General features: G+C 37.3%; 1 protein-coding gene across 25 annotated transcripts in view; it reads left to right on the top strand.

The window, feature by feature from the left end:
• odad2 (outer dynein arm docking complex subunit 2) overlaps positions 1-26,357 on the top strand; it is a 150,318-nt gene that overhangs the window by 120,237 nt on the left and 3,724 nt on the right. For 20 of the 25 annotated variants that reach the window (XM_087276240.1, XM_087276239.1, XM_087276237.1 and 17 more), the window contains 4 exons: positions 5,900-6,142; positions 10,243-10,357; positions 16,703-16,891; positions 19,132-19,353. In XM_087276240.1, coding sequence (XP_087132366.1) covers positions 5,900-6,142; positions 10,243-10,357; positions 16,703-16,891; positions 19,132-19,353 — 769 coding nt within the window. Of the gene's footprint in view, positions 1-5,899; positions 6,143-10,242; positions 10,358-16,702; positions 16,892-19,131; positions 20,596-20,726; positions 24,585-26,357 lie in introns of those variants that run through there. The other 5 variants (XM_087276258.1, XM_087276257.1, XM_087276259.1 and 2 more) reach the window with 2 other exon arrangements.

Raw genomic sequence — 26,357 nt, 5'->3', positions numbered from 1 at the left:
ACTGTCTTTGAACCCAAAAATTAATAAAGCTTGAAGATAAATGGCACTTTTTGTCAACAAATCCCTTCTTTCCATACCCTTTTCTAGGATTTTCCATCATATTTTAAACATTATCAACTTATTTCTATAATTATTATTTTAGACATCTTTATCCAGAATGTAATAAAAATTCCTTTTGTTCTGCATGTGCCAAACTAAATAGTTACACCGCTCCTGTTCGACAGTTATTTTCCTATTATAGTAAGTATTGTGCTGCGTTCACTTGCACAGGTGGCAGGTTGAGAGTTTTAAGACGTCAGCTGTACAGAAAACCACTGTGTTGCTGGCAGAATATTTAATGCATACTTGGACATGAAGTAAAAACTGGTTTTATTACATTTTTGTACAGCATATAAAAGCATCAAGGTTGAACACAGCGTTTGGAATAAAACAACCAACCATTTATGTTAAATTAAATCTGCCGAAGGAGGGGAGCACTAGGTCGGTGAGCATTCACTATTTTCTGCATCCATCTGGTCTTTGTGTCATTTTAGAAACAATCCCAGTCTGGCATTTTAAGACAAAATCATTTCAGAATGTATTTTACAGTCATCATAATTTTGGAGGTGCTTTTCCTCTTTATTCTTCAGTGCTGAAAGCACGCAAGCTGAGAGTCCTGGTGTTGCCAGCAGCAGACAGCATGTCTTTGTGTGGCTGATGAGAGGGGTTCAGGGCTGGGTTGAAGGGGCTATTTGGAAGTTGGTGGTGCCCAAAGAGGATGTGAGACCTCCATAAATGTGCTGGGAAAGTCATATGTTAACCATTTACCTGATTAATGACGCATGAAATTAAAATTGTTATATTATAACAAGAAAGTATTAGAATGATTAGGCTCATAACCGTAATATAATTATACACAAAGGGTGATATTCACTGCAGCTTTTAGGTATGTGGAGATTTTAAGGTGAAATCACAGCAATTTATTGTCTTTTACCTAAGATTGCATTAAGTGGTTCATTATGCACTAATAAATATTGGACAGAGCAATATTCTTGAACTTTTTCGTCAAAATAGTTTTGGATGGTCAAAACTATTGACTGAAACACTAAGCCATGTTTTGCTCGTCTATTTGATGTTCGGCTGAAATATCAAGGGCTCTGTTTTAATGATCTAGGTGCATGTTGCAAAAGCATTAAGGACATGTCCGAATTCACTTTGCTATTTCAAGGATGAAAAAATATGGTTTGCGCTGCACCACATGGTCTAACAGGGTTGTGCTTATTCTCTTAATGAGTTATGGGTCTGTTTTGATCATAACCCATATTAAACCAATCACAGTCTCACCTCCCATTCCCTTTATAAGTCAGTTGCGTCGCACCATGGCACATTTGCTATTTACATGGCGACTTTGTAAATTGAAAAACTGAACGCTTCACTAGTGAGAAAACAGTTAAACAGACCATCTGCACGATGATAAAGTATGAGCCTCCATTCAGCCTCTTTACTTTCTTTTTACTTTACTTTTACTCTTTACTTTACTCCTTTACTTTCATGGATAAGGTAACGGTGTTGCTCCACTGAAGACATTCATTAACCTACAAATTAAATTTTGTTTAAGTGCAAAGATTTGTTTCAAAACTATTTCTAAATTCAGTTTTAATTTCCAGCAAACGAATAAATGGGGAAATGAAAATGAAATGAAAAAATGAGTTTTATCCAAACTCACATCATATTCTTATGCTCCATATGGTGGTGCATATGTCTCCAAAACCTGACAGGTGGACAAATCTAAACTAGTTTTATTAAACCAAATATAAAATATGCATATAATAAATAATACTTCTAATAAAAAAATATTATAATAAAAATTCTAACTGTCATTAATAAACTAAAAAAGGCACAGAGGCAATTTTTTTATATTTATGTGGAAAATAATTTTTGTAACATATTAATCCTTTTTTTTCATATGTAAAGAAATTTGTGTATTGCTGTACATCCTGTCTGTATTAAGTGTTTGAACCTACATAAATAGGCGCATAACTAACACGCTTTGCGCTTGACTTTAGACCAGCTTTTACTTGTCTATTTCAGTTTCCCAAAATAGCAACCTTCCAACAATGTGCCTTAACACACCTCCTTTATAGACTGGGACATCCATGAGTCTACAAAGTATCACAAATAGATTTGATATTTAAACAATGTGGCACAAAACATGAAAATTAGGGTTGTGCTGGTCTGAAAAAAGCAACAAACTGCGCCTAACATGTCTTGTGCCTTATTGCACGGAGTGTATGATAAAGATTTAGATATTATACCATGTCATATGATATTGTAACGACCGGGGAGGGAGTGACAGATACAACTGAGATAGTATCCAATATGCAGGTTTATTCTATGTCAGGCAAGCAGTGGTCATACAGGTGCAAACAGGTATATTAAGGCTGTCCAGAATCATAAACGGTAAACAGGCAAAAGGTCGAAAGGCTGGCGTTTAAACAGGATAACAAGGATACAAGGCTAGGTTCAAACACGGAGAAACAAGATCGGGAGAAACGCGTTGTAATGTCACTTAACAGTAAACAAGACTCGGCAAACTGGATGGGTTCATGAGTGGCTTATAAGTGGTGAGATATCAGTCTATGACAAGGTTCAGGCAGTGAATGCAATCAAGTTAGATGAATGAGCATGGGTGTCAGGGAGAAGTGCATGTATGAAAATGTAGTCCAGGAAAAGGCGGAAGTGTAGTTCATGGTTGTAGTGGAAACCAGCGATCTCCGGAGAACGATCGCTTGTTATCATAACAGATATGTTTTTATTTGTGTTTAATAAAAACTTTTGATTCCTTTAATAGTTGTGGTCTGAATCAGACTAGTGCCAAAAAACTTTATAGAAAAGAAAAAAGCCTAAATAGGAAGACATTTTATAATTTTAGGATGAAACTGAAATTGTATTAAAAGCCGTATTGAAGCATAAGCCTAGAAAAATCAAGTTTTGCAATGAAAAGTGAGATTTTCCCACTTGTATTAAAAATTTGGTAATTGAAAGGAAGTGTGTGATAATGGGAAAAACAACAAGTTGTATCAATATTGCTTTGAAGGACCTTTCTTCATTGGAAAAAAACAACAATAACACTAATTTGTTTGTTTATATTTAGATCAAGCATTTTTTTCACCAAGCGAAGGATTGCAATAAATGAAGACTTGAAACCCAAAATAGAAACAGGAAGCATTCGTAAGGGTTGTGGATATATGGGAGCAGAATAAATTCAGTGATGCTGTATTGCCACAACATTTCCCACGCTGCTCGCACTATGCATTTACGCTCAGTGACCACACTTTCTGGTTTGGAGCAAAACAACAAAAGCATTTGGTGCAATACTGACCTTGTTTGCCAAGTCGGGGTGAACTACAGTAAACATTTAAAAGGCATATAATGTGGTCACACTAATCTCTGATGTATGGGCAAGCTATATAACTGTTTTTATTCACAGTTACGGTTTCTGGCTGAGCCGCTCTGATGGCCATTATACAGAGTGTCCTCTGGTCAGTCAACTGAACATTTTCTTGGAAGAAAAGCATAAGTTAAAAGAACAACTGCCAAAATTAGCTCAACTTAAAAAAATGAAAAAAGTCCTGTGCTCAAACATAGCATGTAAAACAGAGATGCCATCAGCAAAGTGTTATCAGTATGCTACATTAAAGTGGTGGAGGAATTATATGTTACCTCTGATTAATGGATTGTGGGTGTTGTCTATTTTTGTAAAGTCAACACCAACCTGCCAAATAACCATGCCAAGAGAAACAACATGAAACAGCAATGGTCGGTCGCAACCACAAAAGAAGGTTAAAGAGGGAGTGAGCATGCACAGAGATCCCAACGGCTTCCTAAATGGTCTTATTAACTCTTTGATTGAAATTATACAATGTTCTTTCAAGAAGCACATTCTTAAACATTCATAGACAGGGAATATTTTGTGTATGGCACATCTTATTAGCAAATCCCAAAACAACTACCCTTTGCTAAACCCTGCTTTAGCAACTGTTTCCATGTCCCACTCTTTCAGAAAAGCTAATATTCCAACTGCTGTAGTTGATTTTTTTTTACAATTTGCATAAAGAAGTGTATTCACATAAGAAATCTGCACACAACATGTACCAGAAATCTCATTGTGTGGATGCAAGAGGAAATTGTGTGCCTCTTGCAGATTTATTTTTTTTTTTAATATTGAACCCTACATTCGCATTTTTGCATTTGACAGATCATTTTATCCAGTGTGACCTAAATTGCATTGCAGTTATGCATTGCATATTTTCTTGCTTAGCCCAATCTCACTGGGAAACAGAACTATTTTATGTTGTCAGAAAAGTTGCTATTTTGTATGAAAACATGCTATTTAATTTTTACAAAAGCGTATGTACTAATGCTACCTTTAAATCCAACTTTCATTGGGAGATTAACAAATTGTAGTAAAATGTACAAATGAGATTGTGCTAATTTTAGAAATTAGCCACTGAATCAAAAAAGAGGTTTTTAAGTAAAAAAAAAAAAAAAAAAAAAAAAAAAAAAAAAATATATATATATATATATATATATATATATATATATATATATATATATATATATATATAAAGCTACAAAGCTCATAATATGCACTTAATATGTACAAAATGTAACATCAACCTATTATAGTGCTGAGCATATATAAGTACACCCCTCACAAATCTATCTTTTAAATTCCTATTTTTAAGAAGAATCTATACAATAATATATTTGTGCATATATATTAGATTAGTCAGTACTGAAGCCATATCTGGAGCTTATCTAACAAAATACCTTATGATAACGGTACAAAAATTAGTACAGCCAAATGTATGCTGTAGAAAAATATTAAGTACAAATTTTAAAAAGAGCAATATATATATTATATATATATATATGGCGAAGCAGTGGCACAGTAGGTAGTGCTGTAGCCTCACAGCAAGAAGGTTGCTGGGTCGCTGGTTCGAACCTCGGCCCAGTTGATGTTTTTGTGTGGAGTTTGCATGTTCTCCCTGCCTTTGCATGGGTTTCCTCCGGGTGCTCCGGTTTCCCCCACAGTCCAAAGACATGCAGTACAGGTGAACTGGGTAGGCTAAATTGTCCGTAGTGTATGAGTGTGTGTGTATGTGTGTGTGTGGATGTTTCCCAGAGATGGGTTACGGCTGGAAGGGCATCAGCAGGTAAAAACCTGCTGGATAAGTTGCCGGTTCATTCTGCTGTGGCGACCCCGGATTAATAAAGGGACTAAGCCGACAAGAAAATGAATAAATGATTGAATATATATCTATATCAGAGGATATCAGATGATTTTGAGCAGGTAATCTATGGTGTTGTTTTTGGACATGCACTTACTGTGTGCCAATTATAATTCTGATCTGAGAAATGTAAGAGAAGGGAAGAGCAAAAAAAAAAAAAAAAAAGAAAAAAAATTTGTTGAAATTTCGTAGGTTGAAAACATTTTTTTGCAACTTATTTTGCTTGAGTTTAATTGTATTATGCTTCAATTTCTAAATATGTTTGTAGACTAAATTATTATTTAAATAAATATATTTGTTTAATAAATGTTTGGTATAAATGCACCAAAATACATTGTCTATATAGAAAGGGATAAAAAAATTCATTTTCAAAAAGTGATGTACTCAATTATGCTGAGCACCGTACAAAAACATATCATTTTTAAAAGGTTTGCTTCCAAATCCCAGCTTAAATCAAACTGTCATTGGGAGATTATCAAATCATGCTAAAATGAGATTCTAATTCATACAAATTAGCCATTAAATCAAAGAGTTACAAGTTTCCTCAAGATTGCATTTAAGCTACAGAACGCCTAATATCCTAATATATCTTCTAGAATAATCACTTTGTCTTTTCTCTTTCTCAGGTTTCAAGAGTACAAGGTAGTGGAGATCCTGGTCCGTTTGCTCACAAACCAACCCGAAGAGGTACTTGTCAATGTAGTGGGTGCTCTGGGAGAATGTGGCCAGATATCGGAGAATCTTGCCACTATTCGCAGGAGCAGTGGTATCCAGCCTTTGGTCAATTTACTCACCGGCACCAATCAGGCACTTCTGGTCAACGTCACGAAGGCCGTTGGCGCCTGCGCCACTGACCCCGAGAACATGATGTGAGTGTCTAAGATGGATTGAGTCTTGAATATGTCAAATAATATCACTCTGTATGGTTTTACTAAAAAAAGCTTTCCCTGAGCGCACACTATACTGTTTTCACTGATTTTGTTTAACCTAATTTACCTGGATCTACAGTTTTCCAGAAACAATCCAGAGGTTTACAATATTCGCAGTGTCCAACCTTAGCCATGTAAGATCTCTAACTGTTGCCATTGACTTGGTCAAGGATGACAATGCATTGTTCTTGTTCTCTGTAAAAGATTCCATGTTCATTGCTTCTGCAGCGTTTTCAATGGGATGTGCAGCTTGACTAGGTTCCACACATGCCCTGGTGCCGTAATTACAGGGCCTAGAGATCTGTGTTTACTCTACCTGCTGTGAGACTCATAGCTGCGGCCAGGGTGGAGGCCTTTTATTGTCTCAATGCGGTCAGTTTGTATAAGCTGTAAAGCACTTCTGACAACGGCCATTTGGACATACTAAACAGAAACAGGCAGGCGGGCAAGAACAGATGAGTACACAGAATGTCTTTTTCAGCTTTTCACGTGGTGCACTTGACTGTACTTGAATACATTGAGTGTAATGCAATAAGATGATTGTGTTTAAATGAAAAAATAGAAAGCAATCAACACAGAACAGAATTGACAGCATTATCGTAGAGCATTTGTGTAACCAAAATGAACATTATACATGAAATGTTCCCTAAATTTAAAGGAAAATTATAAATAATAAGGAAATCTCTATCAATACCCAGGCCTGGAGGTGACTAAAGTTACCAAAGAGAAGCAAAGCACAATTTTTTAAAAATGTAACTCATTTAGTGCTTATAACTACAGTATGAGTATAGACTGCCATGTATTATAATTCACACATTCATAGAGACTGAGTATCATTCTTTCTGTATATTTAGCACATCTGACTTTCATTGCTTTTACAAGACCGTTATAGACTGCAGTCCCCATCTTAATTAATTCTGGATACAAATGAAGAGCATTTTGTTCCCCTTCTCCTCTGTACCCAAGTTCACATAGCCTTTGTCTGAAAGATTAATAGGTTTATGAATGTGAGCAACCACAGTAGTGTTATAAAAGTCCTGTTTTTGAAGAAATAAGGTCATTTATTTCATTTAACTCTTTGAGTGACTGAGAACTTCAATCCAGTAGTTTAACGTAACAGCTTGTGAAGAACATGTTTCTTATCCTATATTTAGGATCTGTCTTTTTGCTCTCATGTCCTTTGTAATAGTCCTTTAGAATGCTGAATATCTTTTTGTTTCATGTTGATGGTTTAATTTGGTAATTAAACAGAAGTATGCAAAGCAGTTAGCATAGCATTTATTTGATCATTGTTTTCTTTTGTAGAACAACATGTTCAGGTCTGCTTCTGAAATGAAGACCATGTATAATGAATACATTAAGGGCTTTTGCACTAGAGGAACATTTTCATAGTTTCTAATTGGCCGATGTTCTTGCTTGTTTCCATGCTAAAGTTGTATAAATGAGGGTAATTTATAGAGGTGTGATGAGACGCTTACTCCATGAGATGAGAGAAGACATGAGATTGGGATCACAAGATCGAGACGAAACGAGACAAGATTTTTAGAGTGTTTTTAACAAACCTTTAGTGATGAAATACATGAATAGAAAACATTTTATTCAACTGAAAAACAATCACAAATTGAATGAATTATATGCAGTAAAGAACATGCAAATGCTGCAAAATGTTTGGTTACTATATGAATGAAAAATTCTGTTTATAAATAGTTTTAAATATTAGCAAAATATTTTCTAATATATGAATGGAAAATAGATTTTTATTAAACTGAAGAAAAATCACAAAATATAACACAATTCAGGTGCTTTTTTAAAATTAACTTGTAATGAGTGTTATTTTACATAATTTAGTTCACTGTGTGTGTGTGTGATTGTGTGTGATTGTGTGATTGTGTGTGTGTGTGTGTGTGTGTGTGTGTGTGTGCGCGCACACTCAGGGGAGATGTGTGTGTGTGTGTGTGTGTGTGTGTGTGTGTGTGCGCGCGCACACTCAGGGGAGATGTGTGTCTGTGGTCCTTTACTGACTTGATGAAAGCAGAGAAGTGTCAAACAGCTGAGCATGTATGGCTTATCTTGTTGCAAAATGTAGCTAAAAGTCTTGCACAACTGTAATAGTTATGACGTTTACATGTCTGTGCTGCATTTTAATAATGCAACTGAAATAGGAATATGTCTTAATTCGATTATAGATTATGGCAATAATGGCTTTAAGCATATCTAAAGTTCTATTCCATCATATGTATTGAGCCGTGGTTAATGTGTGTGGCTGCCGTTGTAGCAGCCTCTGCTTTTGGACGCGGCAACCCTTGAACTCCGGTGAAACCCTTGAACTCCGTAGCTCGAGATCTCGTCACATCCCTAGTAATTTAAAACATGTTTTATTACTTATGTTTGTTGGCATCCATTGCTGTAGCTTGCACGTATTCTTGTTTGTTCAGTTTACTGTATGCAGATTTGCTCACCTTGTGATTCGATATCATAAATGCTAAACTGGCACCTGATGGAAAACAATAACAACTGCATGAAATGCATTAAATGTGCATGCATGATCGCCATGTACAAATTATGGTCATGCCTAAAAAGCAAAGCATATTTTGGGCCTTAGATAAGGTGACAATGCAAATTCATACATGAAAATGTTCTGGTGGAAAAAAGAGCCATCTGAGGATCAGCCTAGTTTCTGTAGTAGATCCTATAGCTTAGTTCCTGTCAAAAAATATCAGCTTCTGTACCAATTGTTACCGAAATTTAACAAAATGTTAATTTCCCACAAAATTAGGATGTTGTCAAGCAGATTCTTAAACACCGCTGATAGCCCATTGTGTTCATAACTAAGTGGTTATAACTGTGATTAGCTTCATGCTCATATGTTAGCAGGAAATTAACATTTTTTAAATTTCAGTCTACTACTGCCCCCAGTATGTTATAAAATGGTCTGTAAATGTCTAAATTATTGGTCAATTCTAAAGCACACTAATTACATTTCAATATGATTTTTTGAAATACATTTATTCATTTAATGGCCATTAAACAATTCCAAATCAATTGTTGAGAAACATGGATTTGGTGCACAGATCCTTCACTTTGAACTTCCATGGTTACACCATCCTAGGGACTGATTTGTAGGTACATCCTACTGCTGGAGTGTTGACTGCCAACTGCATGGTAATGCCCTTCTGAATGATTTAGTGGCCTCTCAGGATAGTGTGGAGCTCTCCCTGTTATCATGCTTCTCAAGCTGATTTATTATCAGGATGGGGTCGAGGGGATGCTGAGATCTCTCTGACCAGTGCTCGGCCCAGCCTCATTCACTGGCTCCCCTTAGCAGCGTGGTTTAGCAATTATGACAGCACTGAATGTCGGCCTTGTCGCTGGATGCACACATGGGAAACAGGTTACATGTTATTTATACCTGACAAACGGACCGCACTGAAGAGTCATTTTCCCAAGCTTCCCAGAGCCTGACTACATCCTTTAGTAGAATCATATCCGCAGCATGAAATACAGCCTGTTCTTAAGTAAACCTCACTCAGAAGCAGTGAAATATAGAAAGACTTGTCTCTGAGAATGTTTGACTTGGAAAACTGACTTTCTCCAGATTTTTTTTTTCTTGCTCCAAGTCACCGACAGGAACCGGGTTAAACAGCGCACTGTGTGTGAATGTGTGTGTTTGTCCACAGTCGGCTATAAATATCTGCACAGACCACCTAAAAGCATTGTACAGGTCAGCCCTCGGCCAAGCTGATGTGAACATGTTTTAATGGAGTTGTTGGAAGGTGAGCAGGGGTATCGGCGTAAGAGACTGAGCAGGTGGGATGTGATGGGAAAGCCATGCTGAGCAACTTTCTGATGTGCTACTGGAATGTTTTCATCATCACACCAGGAGGGATAGACTGCTGCAAGAGCCAAAATGAACCCTGGGAAAAACATGTTGGGGAAACATGTCATGAACTTACACTGTAAACTGTTGTAAGCTCTGTAGTTGAAGAGATGCTTGAAGTTCAGGTGTAAGATTTGACTAACTGTTTTTCACTCTTTTTCAGGATCATTGATCGTCTTGATGGAGTACGTCTTCTTTGGTCATTGCTGAAGAACCCAAATCCAGAGGTTCAGGCCAGTGCTGCCTGGGCCATCTGCCCCTGCATTGAGAATGCGAAGGTACATTTAATTATCATCATTTCAAAACAAGTTTGTTTCCCGCATCATTCACTTTTTTTAATAGCAGCCTTTGAATCAACATTTTTATAGTATACATAGTCAGTCAATACATAGTCAGACCAAACTGTCAGATAATGTCTGTTTTCTCTCCATTTACATTTTTGTACTGGGTTTTTATATGTATATGCGCACACACACACAACAAGAACAAACATTGGTTCATACTGTAGACATACAAGGGACAATATAAAGTTAAGACAAGTCAAGTTTATTTATGTTGCACATTTCATACACAGTGGCAATTGAAAGCGCTTTACATAAACAGCAATAAAGAGACAAGTATAAGAAAATAAAAACAAATAATAAAACTTATAAAACAGATAAAACAGATTCAAATGGTTTAAAATAGCATATAAAAAATGAAAGAGAAAAGAAAGACAATGTAAAAACCTGAGGACAGGTGTGATGTGCTCTGATTTTCTGTTACTGGTCAGAATCCTGCCCGCAGCGTTCTGAATGAGCTGCAAATGTCTGACTGTCTTTTTGGGAAGGCCAGTGAGAAAGCCGTTACAGTAATCCACCCTGCTGCTGAAAAAAGGATGGAGATGTTTCTCTAAGTCTTTACTAGAGACAAAGCATCTAATTCTTGCAATGTTTTTTAGATAATAGTGGCTGATTTAGTTAGTGCTTTGATAAGACTACTGAAACTCATACCTGACTCCAGAATCACACCAAGGTTCTTTTTTTTTTTTGCTGTTTGACCCTTATAGCCAAGGTACGTATTTACCTTGAGAACCTCATCTCTGTTCCCAAATGCAATGACTGTTTTTTAATTTCATCAATGCATTGGCAGTGGGTGTCAATGGGACTGTAGTCATTGAGCAGTAAGGCTAAGTAGATCTGAGTGTCATCTAGCTGTGGTAGGAGATTTGATTCTTTCTCATTATTTGGCTCAGAGGGAGCATATAAAGGTAGAAGCGGAGAGGTGCCAGAATTGTACCTTGTGGGACTCCACATGTCATGGGTGTCCGCCTCAGTCAATGGAAGGAAAAATAAAGAGATGACAAAAACAACAACAATAAAAATGCATCATAGTCACAAAACATACAAGCTAAATGAAAGAGGTTTTATTACTTAAACCTTAGAGGTCACTCTATTGTTCTTGAGATATAGATTTATCAAATAAATCAAGAAATTGACCCCTAGTGGGCTTTTTTTTTTTTTTTTTTTTTTTTTTTTTTATGGAGCTAATCTTTAAAAATCTGAATCTCTCCATCTGAATATCTGATATCATGTTGGTAATCCATTAGGGGGAGAGAAGATGTCAAATTCGGCATCTGGAAGAAAAGGTCTGCTATAAGCCCTTGAGCACCATTCAAATATGTTTGTCCAAAAAGCCAAAAGGCATGACCAACCGTGTCTATCTTGCATCTATCGCACATTGGTGAGACAGAAGAAAATATTTTATGTAGCTTGGCTTTAATGTAGTGTAGACAATGTATCAATGTATTCAGTTGGTGTCTGCTGTTGACTGAGCATGACTGTATCATACCTGCCAACACTCATTTTGTTATATTTCCTGGAAAAATCCCATAATTTGACTTCACAAACTACCTGATTTGCAAATAACGGGGAAAATAAGGTGTATGAAGGAGATAATTTATTTCTCTTAATTGACTAAAGGAAACAAAACGCCTCTCGACTGTTCGTTTCTTTTATTTGTCGGTAAAGTACACAGGACATATACATGCTCATAGTGTACTACTGCTCAGGAATTTAAAACCTGTTACCTTCAAACGGAAAACAAAAAAGGAACTTTGAGCCTTGAATCAAACAAAAAAAATCTAAATCCTTAAAAAGTAATACATTTTATAAAGAATTATTCATTCATTTTCTTGTCTGCTTAGTCCTTTATTAATCCGGGGTCGCCACAGCGGAATGAACCACCAACTTATCCAGCAAGTTTTTACGCAGCGGATGCCCTTCCAGCCACAACCCATCTCTGGGAAACATCCACACACACACTCATACACTACGGACAATTTAGCCTACCCAATTCACCTGCAGCATGTCTTTGGGCTGTGGGGGAAACCGGAGCACCCAGAGGAAACCCACACGAAGGCAGGGAGAACATACAAACTCCACACAGAAACGCCAACTGAGCCGAGGTTCGAACCAGCGACCCAGCGACCTTCTTGCTATGAGGCGACAGCAATACCAACTGCGCCACTGCCTCGCTTTTATTAAAAATTAAGTTTTTCTTATTTATATTTTTCTGATTAACAATAACAATTCTAATTTACAAAAATTAAAACAGAGAGTTTTGTTAACATTTATTACACACGGAATTAGAAACAGGACAGGGGGCAAAACAACAATAATGGTAAACAAGACAAGGATCAAAACATGGCAGGACAAACAGGGACAAATGCTGTAATGCTTTACATGTGAGGCATGCTTTCCTGTTTTTTTTCAATTGAACTATGTTTGTTTGTTCTGATAATGTTTTATTTTAACTGTCACAAAGTAGTTCACCCCACCAGAAAACTAATAAATAATCTTATGTTAACCCAACTAAATGTTTTTTTGCATTACTGACAAATGGTTTGAGGTCAGTGCAGCTGATGTTTTCAAAAGTTGAGGGAACAAGAAAAAGCAAAAGGAAATAAGGATTGTGTTGTTATTTATTTATTTATTTTTGTTGAACTGACTTTCGTGTAACTTTTTGAGGTTTTTTTTTACTGTGTAAAGGCTTCGTCAGTATTTTGCTTTCAATTATATGAGGTTTAAGATACTGCACTCTTTATTTTGAACTACCATCCTCATCTGCTGGTTGACAAGTAAACATAAATCACATTTTCAGACTAAAAACAATAAATACATTGACACAGCATTCATCCCATCTATATATAGATTAAATCTCATAGCTGGCACAGAAAAAGTCTGCTTTCCTGAGCCTCTTGTGTAACGCATTAACACAAATACATCATTGTTCTTGTAGATTATCGACACTGTTGCAAATAATATAGTATTGCTTTTATAAACTGCATTTATATATGGAAGCATTATTATCTTTTTGTTCTGTATAGACCGCTTACTTTGTGAACTACACTGGGTCACATTAGGAATAAGCAGAATGAGTGGTTGGTGGTAAGAACTATGTGAAATTATGCACATATCCACACCGGGAACCTGATCTGTCTTGCAGTATCAGTTATTTAGATAAAAACCCATGTGGATTGAGTTAACAGCTCCAAGACCAGATTTATGAGAATCATGCTTGAGGAACCGCATCTGGGGGCTTCGAAATCCCTAACAGCGCACAAACACGTGCTCACAGCTGGTACTTACTATGGATTCTCTGGTGATTATGAGCTGTATGACTTTGTGCTTTGTTGCTAAATCGGCAGAGGATGTTCAGCATGCAGCATGGAGTGTGCTGTCTGCTTTAGTGAGGACAAGGCTTAATTACCCCAAGGAATCAATGTGTGGTCGCATTTCATTAAATGTTCTGTTATCTACTGTCAACTCAGCTATCTATATGATCAATATTAAAAAAAATCAAACAATGGTAATGTATTTTAGAGGGCAGCCTCACAAAAAAATTCTGAACTCATTTTGCTACAATTGCCCAGGGAAGCCAAATTATAGTTTTTATTTTAGTCATTTAACAGATGCTTTTACCCAAACTTACAACTTACAAATGAGAACTTGAAACACTGATATCAGTTGTTATTTCCAATTGTGCTTCTTGGTCTTGTAGCATATTTAAAGTACAGATGAGATCTAAAACTAACCATACTGATTTTGTTAGCTAACATTGCTAGTTTAGTTGTGAACAATTCATCTGTGCATGTCATAAAAAGATAATAGTTTGCCCTTGTTTTCAGTTAAATTCTCAGATTACATCTGAGGTCTCCAACTTTCAGTTTGACAGCACTATGAAAACAGAAATGGTGAGGGGAGGGTGTCTGTTAGGTTGTATTAATTCTAATGAGACCCTTTTCCTATTTTTTTAATTATGTCTACGTAAAATAAAACAAGCAACGCCCCCTGTTATCTCATTTAATTTTCCATTTCTCTAGAAAGAGTATGGAGTGGGTGTGGCTGGCAGAGCAGGGGGGAAAAGAATGGAGCGAACAACTGTTGTCAGTTGGCTCAAAAAATAAGACACAACCCATGAAGAGACCCATGATTTATAGTTTAAAAAGTTAAAATGCAAAGAAATAATCGGTAAGTAATTTAATGCCCTGCTACATTTATTATTTGTAATTTCATAACCACAATTTGTTCTATTTGTCCTGAATCCCTGGGTCTGAATACAGTCACAGTATATAGCAGTACAACAGGTCTTCTTCCCTTTTTTATTTTAACCATTAACCCTGCTGGTAATCTGGAGGATTTGAAACATAGGCAAACACAGCAGCACGAATGGCCGATGTGTATGAATGGTAACAAACTCAACTGATAAAAGACAAAGTCCGCCATTCTCTTATTCTCTTACAGCTCTCCCGACAAAAATGCTTGCTGCAAATCAACAGCTTTGCTGCATCTGCCTTGACAGCGTCACAGGGAAAAACATGCAACGAACCCTATGAATCATGGAAACAAACACATACAACATGCGCGGACGTGGTCTCACTTAGTCATTGGGTCTCATAGCTTGGCACGCCTTGCCTTCGGAAAGCACATGCTCTCATGAATAATTTAGAAGCAGGGGCTTTTTAACAACTGTTTGGCTTTTTAACAGTTTCACTTTAACATTGCATAAGAACAACAGACCAACTAGAATGTATGTTCTTGCTCACTTTTGTACAAAACATTTGTTGAGTGCATTTTCCTTCATTTTTGTCTCATATATTCACTCTCAGAATCGTGTCCTTCTCCTTTTTTCTCTCAGGCCTTTTCCTGTCCGTCTTTCAGCTTGGCTTACATTGGTTTTGGTACACTGTTTGTGTTTCATCCGTTCTCTCTCTCTCTTTCTCCCTCGCTCTTCCTCCTTCTCTGCACGTCTCGGTTCGTGCTGTGTTTGCTGATGTGGAACTTGGTTGGGGATGTTTTTGTGGGCCCTGGGTTGAAAGGGTTCCTCAGTGACCCTCCGCAGCTGGTGGCTCTGCCATACTTCCTCTTGTGCTCTTGCTTCTCTCTCTTGCTTTCCCAGTGTTCATCAGTATTCCTGTACTGCCATTTCCTGTGTGAGACACGCTGCAGATTCCTCCCCTCTCCTCCCTGATCTCTGCCCAGACACACTAAACACAGAGCTCATCCTCTGGCATGACTTGAGAGGCTTCTCTCTGATGCTGCTGTCTTCACCCCGCTTTGCACGCTTGACCTCCTCTTGGTCTCTCGTTTTAGGTCTGCAGGGTGGAAGGTTGCTTTCTACTGTGCTGCGTTCAAGGGTTTATTAGGGTTAAGCTGTGTTGTGAAATACAGGGTTATAGAGGGACAGATTGTATTGTTCTCAAGAGAACCCATAGGAGTGAATGTACAATAGGATCAGGGACTCTAGACTTTGTTCACTGGGTTAGGAAGATCCAATTCTCACAGTGATCGTCTCGAGATGTGGTTGTGTTTTGCAAATTAGCAGAGCAGAAGCAGAGACCTGTGGTAGTCCATAATCATTCCTTGTCATCAAAAGCTACGTCTTTATTCAGTAGAAATAGAAGGTGGGAATGCGAGAACGACTTGTTTACTGAATGTTTGGCTTCATCTGATTCCCAAACCATAATAATATGTCTCTGTACCATCAATACAGATATCACTGTATTATAATGATCACCCAAAACAGCCTGGTTCCATGCTGGCATGCTAAAATCACCCACTGGCACCCTAAAATGACTGGAGTAGAACCAGAAGACAGCCTGAAGTTGCATTCTCTGTGCGATATGAGCGGTCTTGTGTGTTTTTATGCCCACTTTTGTATTGCGGCTGGCCCTCAGCTGCATGTTGGCATAAGCATTCATGGGACCTGAGTAAAATTTGCAGTGCACCCACCACCATGGTGCACCAAGCCTAAAACTAGCTTTGGTTCGCACACAAATAATATACTTAGAAAAAATAATGAATGTTTCACTTTGTCAGCCATTTTTTTGTTCTCTCTAACAATTTTCTCTAGATAACGTGGACTGATTGAGTTTGACATATACAGGTTTGCTGTATGACAGAATGAGTACAGACTTGCTGAATCTCACAATTTTGTTTTAAAAGCATTCTGGAGTATCATAATAGAAATGTGTCTGTTCTCTATACTGCTGTGAATGATTTAACACATGATTATCCACAGTCAGACATTTTCTTATGAACAATAAAAATTCACAACATTCTCTTGTTTTCTTTCTGTTTCAGGATGCTGGGGAAATGGTGCGTTCCTTTGTGGGTGGTTTGGAGCTCATTGTTAATTTGCTAAAATCGCAGAATAAAGACGTGCTGGCCAGTGTGTGTGCAGCGATTGCTAAAATCGCCAAAGATGTGGAGAACCTGGCAGTTATTACAGACCATGGTGTTGTTCCCATGCTGGCAAGTCTTACCAACACAGTGAGTGCTGCTCCAGTCATGTTTCACATTAACAAATCCTCATCGCTGGAATTGTCTGAAAAGTCAATATGAAGTTCATAATCAGGCATTTCACAATAGGAATCTAAAGCCTTGTTGAGACTGTCAGTCCAAATCTAATTTTTATTGGCAAAACAAAACATTTGTCACAGAAACCAGCACAGATGTTCCAGAAAATGAAAAAATGCCATTGGGATACACTAATCAGATTGAGACAGTGTGGACAATCAATGTATTCATGAAACGAATACACCCACAAAATCAGATTTCAGCTAATAGCGTGAAGGTAGCCGTCAAAAATTTTTGGTATTATGATTTAACCCAAGTTCGACTTGGAGAAACAGTGTAGACAGATTGTATAATTAATGTACTTTAACCAATTCTGAAAATGAATTGTTGCACCAAAATCTACTTAAAGGTGCTAAATGTAAGTTTTTGACTCTTCTAAAGCATAAAAACTATCATTATATGTTTGCAGATATTTGAGGAACATGCCAAGTGTATGTTCTTATTTGTCTGAAAAACAATGTTATAGTCAGACATTCTGCCTTGAAAATGTCCATTACGTGCCAGAACGTCTGTTTTTGTTTTGGTCATTTAACCCGCCCACTGCCACTTTAGCCAATTATATTTCTTTAATTATATTTCATTAAGTCAGAAAGGCTCTCAAAGTACACATCCGCGACTAAAGTGCGACCTCCGGTGGACAGTAGCAGACTCCAAACTCAGTAGCAAATTCACATGAGGTGGCTATTAATTTGAAAATAATATAAATAATACAAGTGTACACATTAGATGAACAGGTATATAAGCAGTAATAAGCAGTTTGGCTGTTTGCCCTGGTCGAACACAACTGAAATTTAAATACAGCCAATCAGAAGCACAGAATAGTGCACTTACTGCACTCCAACAAAATGGAAAAGTTTATAATCTAATTAATACATATAAAATTTCATTAACATTATTAAATGTTCATGCTGAATTACTCCTATGTGTCGGCTTGCACTGAATGATTTCAATTATATGTCATTAGCCCCTTTCACACAGTGATACCGGTAAATATCTGGAAAATTTCCGGAACGACTTTACCAGTATATTCAAAAAAGCGCTGTTCACACAGGCGAGGACGTTACGGAAATTTTCCGGAAAAGAGCATTCACACATTCATTCCAAAATACCGGTAAATTCTGACATCATTCACCACAAATGAGCTTTAAACGGCTGCGCTTGTATTTGTAAACATTTGACTAAATTACAAACTCTGTTGATGATGAATATTGTGAACAACTTTCGCAGGATCACTTTCGCATGTCGAGATGTTCATAATATGTGCGTGTGCAGTCGCTCACAGGCTGTTGAAGGTAAACAAACAACGGCTTATCATAAGCATCTCATCAATGATTATTTACACAGTTGGCATTAAGAAGAACATATGAACATTATCTGACTAACTTCTAGCAGCTAAATGTGTCTGGAAAAATATTCAAAGGCTTTTATTCTCACAAACCGCGCGGACGTAAATGCGTCTGACTGTTGTGATTGGCTAAAGCAGACGTCTCACGTCAGCACGTTCTAGACGTGCACGCGCTTATTACGGCAATCTTCCTTCTGCATTCACACAGTGCAGCATTCCGGCAAATTGCCGATAATGTTACAACTTTTCTTTCCGGAAAATAGCCAGAACGAATTTACTGGTATTTTCAAAAAGGACCTGTTCACACATACAACCTTTCCAGAAAGGTCTGTATATGTGAAAGGGGCTATTGTGAATTATTTTACTTTCAATCTGCTGCTTTCAGTGGTATGGCAATAAATGTCATGTAAAATGGCATTCAAACTCACATTGTTAGCATTTAACACTGAATAAAGCACATGAGGTGTACAGGAGGTGATCATTGTCAGTTTATCCTGTTGTTCAGCAGTGAGAAATAAAAGCCGTTTCTAAAAATAAAAATTTAAGATGTTGGTAAGGACAAAAACTCCTTTTAACATGGAAGATATTCCATTTATCACATGCCGTTGCTTTTATTTAGAATAAGATTTAAATCAGCCTTTAGACTCGACAGTCAGGCACACTGTTGGTATCGTCAATCTAGCAACCTGCGCTTGCGTTTGTTTTGAATTATGTGTGCAATGCCTAGTTCAACCACTGGGTGTGAAACTTAAATACTGTACCATTAAAATTTTATTTCACTGTCTTCATCTCATATGTGGTTGTACAGGAGGAGGATAAGTTAAGGCGATACCTAGCGGAAGCCATCGCATGCTGCTGTACATGGGGGAGTAATTGTGTGTCTTTTGGGGAGGCTGGAGCTGTTGCCCCTCTAGTACGATATCTTTACTCAAAAGATCCTTCAGTGCATCAAGCAACAGCACGAGCCCTGTTTGAGCTGTCTAAAGACCCCAACAACTGCATCACCATGCATGAAAATGGAGTAGTCAAGGTATTGTTTATACTTCACCAATCACCTGCTTCTAGACCTCTATTTTGTATTGCAAGTTGCAACTTCTTCGATAGAAATTGGAACATTGCAACTTGCAACATGTAAAAACATCACTAGTATGCTTTGAAAGGATGTATTTTAAACTGTTTTTGAGCGATGAGGGCAGGAGAACAAGGCATGTTTTCTTTATTTCAAAATGGGTTGGGGAGATGGGTTTTGGGGGCGGAAGTAAGAGCGTTTTCTGGCTGTCATGGGAATTCAGTAGAGCAAACATCAGTGTGTATACTGAGCCTTGCTCCGTCACCCCCCCAGTTATCCCCTGTGCCCTAGCATGCCAGGGCTGCTGAGCATTGAAAGCTGTTGCGTGGGGAACGGTTGCTCAGCAAGCTGCTGGGAAGAAGGAGCAGAATGTGACCGTGGCATGGCTTTGGCCAGGGCAGACTCGTCTGGAGTGACAGAACACTGCTGGGATACATTCTGAGTGGCACTTTCTGGAATCCACTCAATGTGGTGCTCAAATCAAAAGATGCATGCTATGTTATACAACAGTGCCTTACATGGTTTTTAAAAACTTTCCGTAATAATTGCTCAATTTACAAGTAACTAAATGGATTTGTGTGTTAGGTGTGATGTAGGTTTTATTGGAGCTCTTGCAGGGTTATTTAGGGAAAACTGTTGTCTGCCAATGCCAAAAATCAAGCATTTCAAGATGTGGCTGTTAGAGTGACAGTTCTAGACTGCAACAGCTTAAAGAAACCTAATGCATTTTATTACAGAACTCTATAATATAACTCAGTGATTACAATATCAAACTAAACAAACCATTCCACACACTGCAGAAATTGTACTTTTATGGCAACAGAAACATGTCACTTGGACAGAACCCTTAAAGGGACATTGCTTCTCTAGTTTGTCTAAAAGATCCAAAGTAGTAGCCGGGCAGCACAGTGACTCAGTTGTTAGCCATCACAAACAAGCTCTGCTAGATTTTGTTTTGAACCAAAGGATGCATTTAATAATTACTTTTGTAATAAATGTCTTGGTGGCATGGTGGCTCACTGGTTAGCACTGTTGTCTCACATAAAGGAGGTCACAGGTTTAAGTCCCAGCTGGGCCAGTTGGCATTTCTGTGTAGAGTCTGCATGTTCTCTTCAGGTTCATGTGGGTTTCCTCCGGGCGCTCCGGTTTCACCCACAGTCCAAAGACATGTGCTTTAGGTGAATTGGTTGAAATAAATTGGTCGTAGTTTAAGAGTGAGTAGTGTCTATGTGAAAGTTGTGTATGTTTTTCCCAGTAATGGATTGTAGCTGAAATGTCATCCGCTGGATAAAGCATATGCTGGAATAGTTGGCGGTTAGTTGAACAAACCAAAGGAAAATGAATCCAAACAGTACCTATAAAGTCATAGTTTAACCAACAATGATTATTAAAGGAGTTAATTAAGATTTTAATTCACCCTCAGGCAATTCAAACATGCCAAAGTTGACTTTATTTCTTCAAGAGCAAAATTTTTACTAGTTGTTCCTGATAAAACATTGTAATATCATTAAAATAAGAATAAAAATGTCTGAGTTTTTCATACTTGTAGATTGTTTGCCTTGTTTTGAATTGGGTATTAAAGCTTTTACAATTTGGCCATTACATCTTGGTTGAGTTAGCTTTTACAAGGCAATATTTCTAACTGGATCCAAATTTGTTACCTGCAGGTAAACTCTAATCTCTTTTCGGTTAGAGAGCCTGTTAAGTTTCAGGATCCTCTTTATATCAATCATCTTTTAACATAGATAACAGCTTTGTGCTTTTAGTATCGTTCTTGGTAGCTGCTGTTATTGCTTTATTATGTCGAGCCAAACTGTATTTTTGTGCGTTTTGGACAGATGTTCTTAAATATGTTCATCCAACATTCACATTGTCTTTGCTCCAGGTTAACCTACGATTTGTTCTGAGAAGCACTATAAAAAGAAATGCTGCTATTTCACACATTTTATGTTATAACTTGGGTCATATTTTCTCATCACAAGTGAAACTCTGCAGACTAGAGTTTGTTGCCTCAAGACCCTCTTTTTCTATTGATGTTCTGGTATAAAATCACATGAGTTGACACTGATTACAATTTTTTAAAATATGTTTCATCATCTAGTATGATAAGCATGAGTATGCATCATTTTAATGAGCAACACAACATACATCCTACTCCTCCTAGTGAGTTTATACCTAATTATGCTACATACTTTAATGAATATGCTCGAAACTGTTTGTAGAGGCTGCACATTTTGCAGGCCCAAAAGAAACCTGTAAAGACAGTGAGTAATTAAAATGCAGATGTTTTTGAGTGAATTTCTTTAAAGGGAACCTATGATAAAAATCATCTTTTGGAAGCTGTTTGGACAAAACTGTCTGTAGGGATAATGTGTCCACAGTCATACTAAAGGAATATAAAGACAATAAGTGTCTTTTTTTTGATTTCCTGAAGTTAAAATAGGATCCAAATCCCTCTTATTTTGATGCCCACCACAACGTGACGTAGGGGGGTGGTTTCCCGGCCCACCCAACTGATTGACAGCTACGTATTAACATGTCTCTGTAGTAACACGTATAATCACATCAACTAGAGTGTGCGCAAAGCAACAAGGAAAAAAAGATCTGTTCAGCTCTCTGTGATCATCAACAATCATCAGATGTGATCAAGAGTTTTACAAGTTTAAAATGTTTTTAAAACAGTGCATGTTAATTAATTACAGCCATTTACTTTGGTGGGACCGGTGGGCGGGGAGAACTAGCAATAAAGGCACAGGCAACAAAAATAGCTGCAATGTGTTTAGAGAAGAAAATTCTACTGTTCTGAAAGGTAAAATAAATAATCTGGGTCTTTTGGGCTGAAACTTTACATACACATTCTAGAGACACAAAGGACTAATCTTTAAATTTGAAAAGGGGGTAAAATAGGTGCCATTTAAGGGAATATAAATATTCTAAGGAAAAAACATGATCTGTTTAGAGGCCTATTAGATACAAAGCTGTCACCTTAAGGGTACTACCATGTAAAAGTAATCTTTATATTCATCATTCTTGTTGTGAGCGGGCCTTAATATGTCATCTATAGTCAAGCAATACTGTAATATTACTCAGACTGGACAAGGCCTCGTCTCAGAATATTTTATAGTATACCCAATGTCTGGGCTTGCAGTTAACACTGCTGAACTACGTATTATTCAATAAAAGATGTTTGACATTTTATTTCTGCCATGTACACTGCAATTCAGTTTGGGAGGGAAAAAAACTTGTTTTGCCAATATTCAAATTTAACCACATATTGCTTTCCCAATGAGATTTTCACATGAGAAAACAGTCGAGACCTCGTACATACAGTTAAAAAGCCTCCCCCACACCCCCAATAACAACTGGATATAAATTATGAGAGTGGCTGTGGTGTTGCAGCCAAATATTTTTTCCCATGTTCCTTTAATGGCGTGCTGTAGTCTGATGTGCTGGTGCAGTGACTGTGGTTCAGCTCAGCCCATAATTGGAGGCTGGACTGAACTTTGGGTGTTCCAAAAGAGTAATGTCCAATTTGCAAAAAGCTGTTGAGGCCAATGTTTTTGTTTTTGTTTTTTGCCAAGCAATGACAAAAACTGGACAGTTCAGTTTGTCTGCAAATGTTACACCAAACAACCTTTTACTGCACCCTCATTATATCTTTAACTTGCTCTGATTGACATATTGTCTGCCTCTACCTGAGCACAACTGTACATTTCAAATATGATATATGAGCTATTGTGACAGGAGATGTGTTAAAAGAATATTTCCTACCATTTCGAATGAGTTTTGAGACAGAGTCTATCGGGGAACCATGTCTGCACTGCAGTTTAATTTATGAAGGGGTGTAAAACTCAAGACTGCCTCTTGCTATTATTGCAATCGTATTTCAGAGTCAGAAGCTCCTGTACACCCAACAGTTTAGAGCTGTAATGATTTCCTTTACTCTCTCTCTTTCTCTCCTTTTCTCGTTTTGCATGCTGTGCCCTCAGACTTGTGTTCTGTCTGTAACTTTGGTGCTCGACGTTCTTAATGGTGTAGAACTCAGTCCCCTCAAGCTTTAGCAGAGGAAATTAAGCATTGAGAAGAAAATATTTCACACTGGAAAATACATTAGAGATGGTTTCTACACCCTCCAGCTTTTATAAATTTTGCCTTTTTACATTTTCTTTAATTTAAACTAAAAAGAAAAACAACTTGTAATTTTCCATTTGATTATTTCATAAAATATGAAAGAGCTTTTTAAAACTGGTCTTGAAACAACAGCCCTTTTATGATTTTAGTGTGCTTTGCACCTCAAAACAGACACTGTGTGAAAGTTATCCCCACTTGGGAACTAATACGGTTTGGATTGAACAACTGTCATCAAGTTATGTGTATTAGCGTCCTGCAGCATGTGGTAATTAAACACACACTCAATCCGTTTGATTTGACATGTACACTCGGTATCTCACAGCTTTCATTCGGATGTGCCTGGTTGTGTTTGATGCTCAGAAATCCCGGTCTCGCTTTCCTTCCAGCACACCGCCAGAGCTTTGCAGATTGTTTGCTGAAACCATAAATCCTTGCAGACAGCTTTAGCCAGATTTTGCTATTAAAGAGCCCCTTTCATAGGCAAAAATACTTTAGCGAGACAAATTACAAAATACGAATGGTAATTATCATCTGAGAGGATTCCAGCTGGTGCAAGGTGCCAGATCCTGCAATGTTTTGTGTGGCTTAGACTGTATTTTTGTGGACTACGAACTTGCACTTGAAAGTGCTCAGATGTTCCTTCTGTAAGTTTTCTCTCCTGTCATGTTTATGTGTTTAGAACAAACCGTTGTGGATGCAAATGAGGATATCTGTTTGGAATATGAAGGAGAGATGTAAAGAAGGAGCATGATTCAGTCTGGACCTGTTAAATATTCCATACGTTTTCTTTTAGTCATGGCTTGTGTATAGCAGGTTGAAGCTGTTGTGGATATGGCAAGCAGATGACGTCCTCATGCACACTCAGGCTATTCAGTCTGTTTCTGATCTGGCTACTGTAGCGTGTGTCTGAAGTTTGGAGTGTTTTATGTCTTGAAACCGCATGACTCGATCCTCTGTTTTGTCTAAGGTGAGGAATGCAGGGTCTCTCAGGTGTGAGAGTATAGAAAAGGGTTTAAAAGGTGTGTTTAAATTATATGAGTTCATAATGCTTAAGAATAGGCAACAAGAAAAGAAGAGAAAGAGAAGAGAGAGCGTGGATAAATCAAAGATTATGTAAATGAGTTATGGGGCAAGCCAGCAGACACACAACATCATAAAAAGTTAATATTAGGTTAGATTTAGATCATGACGTCAGGTGACCAAAATTCAATGTCTAGCCAGCGTCTAAGGACAATGTTATTTTGATGTGCAATAACATAATAAGTTAAAATAATAAGTCAAATTACATTGATATTTGTTTGACTTTTGGTTGTGTTGGAAAGTGGCTAAAACTCAACGTCTGATAGATTCTAGTCACTAGTCATAGTGATAACGTCCACACGTCAAGGTGAAAAATGATTAGACGTTGATATTTGGTTGATTTTAGGTTGGACAGTGGATATTGATGTCGGACTGACGTTGGGTCCTGATGTCAAACCGATTTTCATTTCCAAACAAAATCCAAAATCCCCATGATGTTAGGGTACAACTGTTGACATCATGTTGACGTCTTGTGCCTGCAGGGAATATACTACTTACTTTAGATAAGTAAGTAGTAGTTTAGATAAATAAGTTTAGATATCTGAACAATTAGCTTTTTGTTCACATAATGTTGTAATTTCCTATTGATTTAAGCAAATAGCAAATGTTTAAGCACATGTGTGCACACAATAAATACAATTGTCCGTAGTATGGCTTGTTGATCAAAACTGATGAGTCAATTCTCATTTCAACTGTCAGACTCCGCACAACTTATTAATCATTCTTCATCGTATGAGCCATCACAATCAAAGAAACATATTCAATGATCAAATTTTTTTATATGCACGTTTACACCATAAAATATCAGATATCAACATTGTTTGTAATGTCTGAAAATTTTTAAATGACCTCTAATTGCAAAACAATTTGCATAATCTTTTTAACCAATCAAGTTTGGTATCATATATATAAATGTAGATTTCCCACAGCACAGTCACTACCATTGTTTTTGAGAATGGAGAACTTCCGCAATCCTGAACTGCAGCCACATGTTTGTAGAAGAGTAATTGGAAGAAGTGTATCTCTGGCAAGGTCAACAAGAATGACAGGATGTCCACCAAGAATATTTTTTTATGGATGCTATTTTGTAGTATTTTTGTTTATTTCTGGTAATATAAGAAACATAAAATATACAACACACTAACTGGACTAGCAAGATTGCATGTTACATGTAATGCATTTGTACAAAAATAAACGTAAATACAAATGTTCTTTTTTATCTTGTACTTAGGACTCTTTTCAACAAATATCAGATTTTTTAAAGCCCTAATTTTAATGGTTGACTGTCATGGTGAAAAAACATCTAATAATTTTGAGCAGTGTGGCGCAGACGATGACAAATACACTTTAATGTTTCTGTGGACATTTCAAGGTTTGAAATGTTTTGGGTGAGTAACAATGTTTTGCAGACATGCGTTAAAGTTCTGATGTTCCAGCAAAAAGTTTTGTCGTTTGCAATCTTGACATTTGACATTTTGAAAAATGTGCCAAAGCAACTGAGAAAAACTGTAAAAGAAAAAAGGGGATAGATAGATAGATAGATAGATAGATAGATAGATAGATAGATAGATAGATAGATAGATAGATAGATAGATGGATGGATGGATGGATGGATGGATGGATGGATGGATGGATGGATGGATGGATGGATGGATGGATGGATGGATGGATGGATGGATGGATGGATGGATGGATGGATGGATGGATGGATGGATGGATGGATGGATGGATGGATAGATAGATTTACTTCATAG

The sequence above is a fragment of the Danio rerio genome, chromosome 12 (assembly GCF_052040795.2).
Source record: "Danio rerio strain M-AB ecotype USA chromosome 12, GRCz13ab, whole genome shotgun sequence".
Taxonomy (NCBI): domain Eukaryota; kingdom Metazoa; phylum Chordata; class Actinopteri; order Cypriniformes; family Danionidae; genus Danio; species Danio rerio.
This window is presented reverse-complemented; position numbering and strand designations above follow the sequence as displayed.